This window comes from Octodon degus, unplaced genomic scaffold (genome assembly GCF_000260255.1).
Source record: "Octodon degus isolate 3935 unplaced genomic scaffold, OctDeg1.0 scaffold00162, whole genome shotgun sequence".
Taxonomy (NCBI): domain Eukaryota; kingdom Metazoa; phylum Chordata; class Mammalia; order Rodentia; family Octodontidae; genus Octodon; species Octodon degus.
This window is the reverse complement of record NW_004524738.1, coordinates 808654-812583: the sequence shown is the minus strand read 5'-3', so window position 1 is coordinate 812583 and position 3930 is coordinate 808654. Positions and strand designations below refer to the sequence as shown.

General features: G+C 51.5%; 1 protein-coding gene across 1 annotated transcript in view; it reads left to right on the top strand.

The window, feature by feature from the left end:
- The first annotated feature begins 1162 nt into the window (after nt 1-1162).
- Rpia (ribose 5-phosphate isomerase A) overlaps nt 1163-3930 on the top strand; it is a 33302-nt gene continuing 30534 nt past the window's right edge. Inside the window, exons 1-3 of the mRNA XM_012517282.2 lie at nt 1163-1447; nt 2259-2315; nt 2442-2508. Of these exons, the coding sequence (XP_012372736.1) occupies nt 1163-1447; nt 2259-2315; nt 2442-2508 (409 nt within the window). The remainder of the gene's footprint in view (nt 1448-2258; nt 2316-2441; nt 2509-3930) is intronic.

Here is a 3930-nt window from a genome sequence, read left to right as displayed (position 1 = left end):
ACAACCCCAGGAGGCATAGTACATTATATTGAAAACAATCTAGATGATGAAGGGCAATAATAGAGGCTCTCACTGGGGCTTTGTGTGGTAAAGACTTTGTTCTGAAACAGGGTCTCACTATGTAGCCCAGGCTGGCTTTGAACTCATCTCGATCCTCCAGCCTCAGCTCCAGAGTGCTGAGATTACAGGTGTGCATCACTACACCTGGCAAAGCCATATACTTTTGAGGACCTCTAAGTGGTTAGAATTAATTTCCACGCTTGTACAATGACCCTCGCTCAGCTGGGGTCAAGCCTGTAATTCCAGCACTTTGGGACGTGAGAAGGATTACACATTTCAGCCCAGCCTGGGGACTTCTGGGAATCCCGTCTCAAAATACTATATGGGGGTGGGCATGTAGATTGGTGCTAAGGTCCTGGGTTCCATTTCCAGTACCACCCGAAATGGAATGGAACTAAACCGAACTCCCCATTCCTTACTACCCCACACAGCAGGAATCGTAAAGTCCAGGTCGTCTGCAGAATCAGGTTCTAGACTAAGCACGTCATACAGTACCCGTAAATTCAGGACATCTGATACAGGGGAGTCTGTACTTGGGATCGCAGCCCTACGGAAGTCTAGGGTGAACTTCAGAGAGCACCAGTTTTGCACACTTCCACGGGAAGTTATCTAGAGGAATCGCCAGTAAGAAGGCCGTGAAGATACAACTACCGCCTTGAGGACGCGCCCACAGACACGCTCTCATTGGTCGGAAAAGCGCAGGTCAAGCCTAATGCTCCTTTTTCAGATGCCTGAGGGGACACAGTCCCTGGAATTGAAATAACCGTAATGTAGCTGCCTAAGCCCCTGCCTGGTAAGCGCAAGGTCCCGAGTCAGATACCCGGTACCGCAAAAACAGAAAAAAGATAACTGTAGCGTAAACTTTGTTTCTCCGATAGGGAGTCGCGGCTGGCTTTGCTAGTCGGAGGGATATTTGTATTTCCGGCCGTGAGGCATTGTGGGGCTAGTAGTCCAGATTATGGAGCAACTACAGACCGTAATTTCCCCAGAACTACATTTCCCGGCAAGCTTCGCGCAGCTGTTGCGGACTGTGCGTAAGAGCGTTCAGACTTCCGGACGAGCCGGGGGCGGGACAGCACAGAGGCTGGAGTGAGGTGTCGGGATGCAGCGCCCCGGGCCCTTCAGCACCCTCTACGGGCGGGTCTTGGCCCCGCTGCCCGGGCGGGCCGGGGGCGCGGCCTCTGGCGGAGGCGGGAACATCTGGGGCCTCCCGGGCTCCCACGTGCAGCTGGCGGGGCGTGCACAGTCGGACTCAGTTGGCGGCACGGGAAGCTCTCGCGCCAGCGGCCGGGGCTCCAACAGCCTCCGCCCGGCTCGCTCCACGATGTCCAAGGCCGAGGAGGCCAAGAAGCTGGCGGGCCATGTGGCGGTGAAGAACCACGTGAGGGTGAGCGGCTCGGGGCGTGGGGGTTCGTGGTGCGCGCGCGGGGCTGTGCGGGGCGCGCCTCGCCCTCGGAGGGCGGGGGCCGAGCGCGCGCGGAGGGCGAGCGCTTGGCCGAGTTCCGGCCTCTCTTGTCGGCTGCTGGGAGACCGTCTGGATGTGGGATCGGCGGGAGCACGTCGCTTAACAGTCTTGCTTACCAGAAACTCCTTGTCTTTTGGAGCACTTTGCAGAGTGGAGTTCCGGCGGTGTCAGATGTTTGGAGTGGGGATTAGAGGCACTTGCTGCGTGGCCTCCTTGCCGTGGAATAGAAAATGGTGAGCCTTGGGGCTGGCCGGAGGTCTTTACGTCTTGTTGCGCTGGAAGGACGGCAGAGATCCGCGCTATAAAGTGCTTTAAAATTTCTCTCCAAGCTTGGCGCGCGCGGGTTCCCGAGTGTCCTGGCTGGAGGCCAGCAAAGGAAACCGCGGCTTTAAAACCGTCGCTGACAGCGCTAGGTGGGCACTTGACATTTGCAGGATGCCGGTCTTAAGGAGGAACTGCGGAGATGTTTAGAGACGTTTAGCAGTTACTCAGAGAGGTCGTGGCCCTACTTGTTTTGTTGAGTGACAGGTGTGGCACTGTTAGTGGCTGACTTCGTTTAACCCAAGTGTGTTTGCTGTCACCGATCAAGTTAATTATCTTAATTACAGCACCTCAGCGGAAGGAAGCCCAGTGGAGTGTTCCTGCCGTGTGGTGGAGTTTCCTGGCCTTGGTCACTTTTGTCCCAGTTTTCTATTTCTGAGGTAGTGGTATTAGTGTCTCCCTTTTCCTCCAGGCTTCTGTGCACAAAGTTACAAAGGAGACGTTCTCGGAGCTTCGCCGCAGCCTGGTGGTGAGGGAGGCGCCAGTGTGATAACCCTCGCGCGGCTCAGCCTGTTGTGTAGGAGGGCGGGCCGGAGCCATGCACTGTCCTGCCAGGGCCCTGCACGGGCTCCACGCCTGCTTTGTTCTGCTGAAGCTTTTGGCAGGGTCCAGGGAGGTCCCCCATGTGGATATGGGGAACCCAGACTCACCCTTCCCACAGAGTAAGTTAGCTGCCTCCTGTTGCAGATCAGAGTCAGGGCTAATCAGTGAGAGGCATGCAAGGGAAAGAAAAGTAGGCTCTGGGTAGTGTGGGTGTTCAGAGAAGGAAATGCATTTTAACTTGAGTACTAAGGGTGGGAATCTGGAATTTGCTAATCTATGGAAAGAAGGGGACTCAGTTTACAGATGAAAAGTGATGGCCTTGAGATTTGGGGGGGGGGTCTTCCTGAGATTATCTAGGATATATATTCTAGTGTCTCTTGGGTTTGCCCATTGGGGGCTGTGCTAAACCATTTACATGTGTGTGAAACTGAGACACACTGTGCTTTTAATAGTGAACTTCCTAAAATGGGAGTTGGTAGGCAGCACAATTACAGGCTTATTGTGTCCAAAGCCCTAGGATTTTTTTATTTTTTATTTTTTTTTGTTTCTGTCTTGAAGCTTCAGTTTTTCCTAAAAGTGCTATTTGAAAGTTACCAATTTTCCTTGTCTTTTCTGCCTATCTTTATTTCATTTATCCTAGGTCAGCTTGTTGCAACTCTAGTTAGCAATAGGACTTTCTATAGGAATTAAGAGATATAATATAAAATGTGTAATTTTGTGCCAAGTTTGGGATTCAGTGACAACAGCTATATTTATTTATGTATTTTGAGAGACGGTCTCTATGCAGTTCAAGCTGGTCTTGAATTCAAAAGGATCCTCCTGCGTCAGCCTCCTCAGTGCTGGGGGGTATGCTCCACCATGCCCAGCTTCATATGGCAGTAAAACTTAGACAATAAACTGGAATTTTAAAAGTACCTATGTACTTAAAAGTAAATTGTTGGGGTGGCCGGGGAGATAGCTCAGTGGAATAAGCATTTGCTTGGCAAGCTCAAGGGCCTGAGTTCAATCCCCAGTTCTGCCAAAAAAAAAGTGAATTTTTTTAGTTTTTCATGTATGTAGTACAGGATCTGCAGGATCTCACTACATAGATTGGACTCCTAGTGATTCTCTTGTTTTTAGCCTCCCAAGTCCTGGGATTATAGGCATGCACACCATGCCTAGTCTCAATCGCTGTCCAGCGCACCCTGGTGGCTGGGTCAGCATGGCATGCCAGGGATCCAAACTCCGGCTACTGTGCTCAGAACGTCTTAGTCTGCTGAGCTATCTGGCCGGCCTTGCGAAGTGTTAACAGATGGGTAAAACTATACAAACAGAAAGGTTCAAGATTAAAATGGTCCTGCTATCGTGTTTATATTAATATTTGGTGGCACATGTCTCCTTGACTTTTTTTTTTTTGCAGTACCAGGGATCAAACTCCGGCGACCTTGTGCTTGCCAGGCAGGCGCTTATGCTGTTGAGTCGTATCCCTGGCCCTCCTTGACCTTTTATAATCTTGAATTCCTCTTTTCAGGTGGGATTCCTTCCCAGACCCACTGGATTTC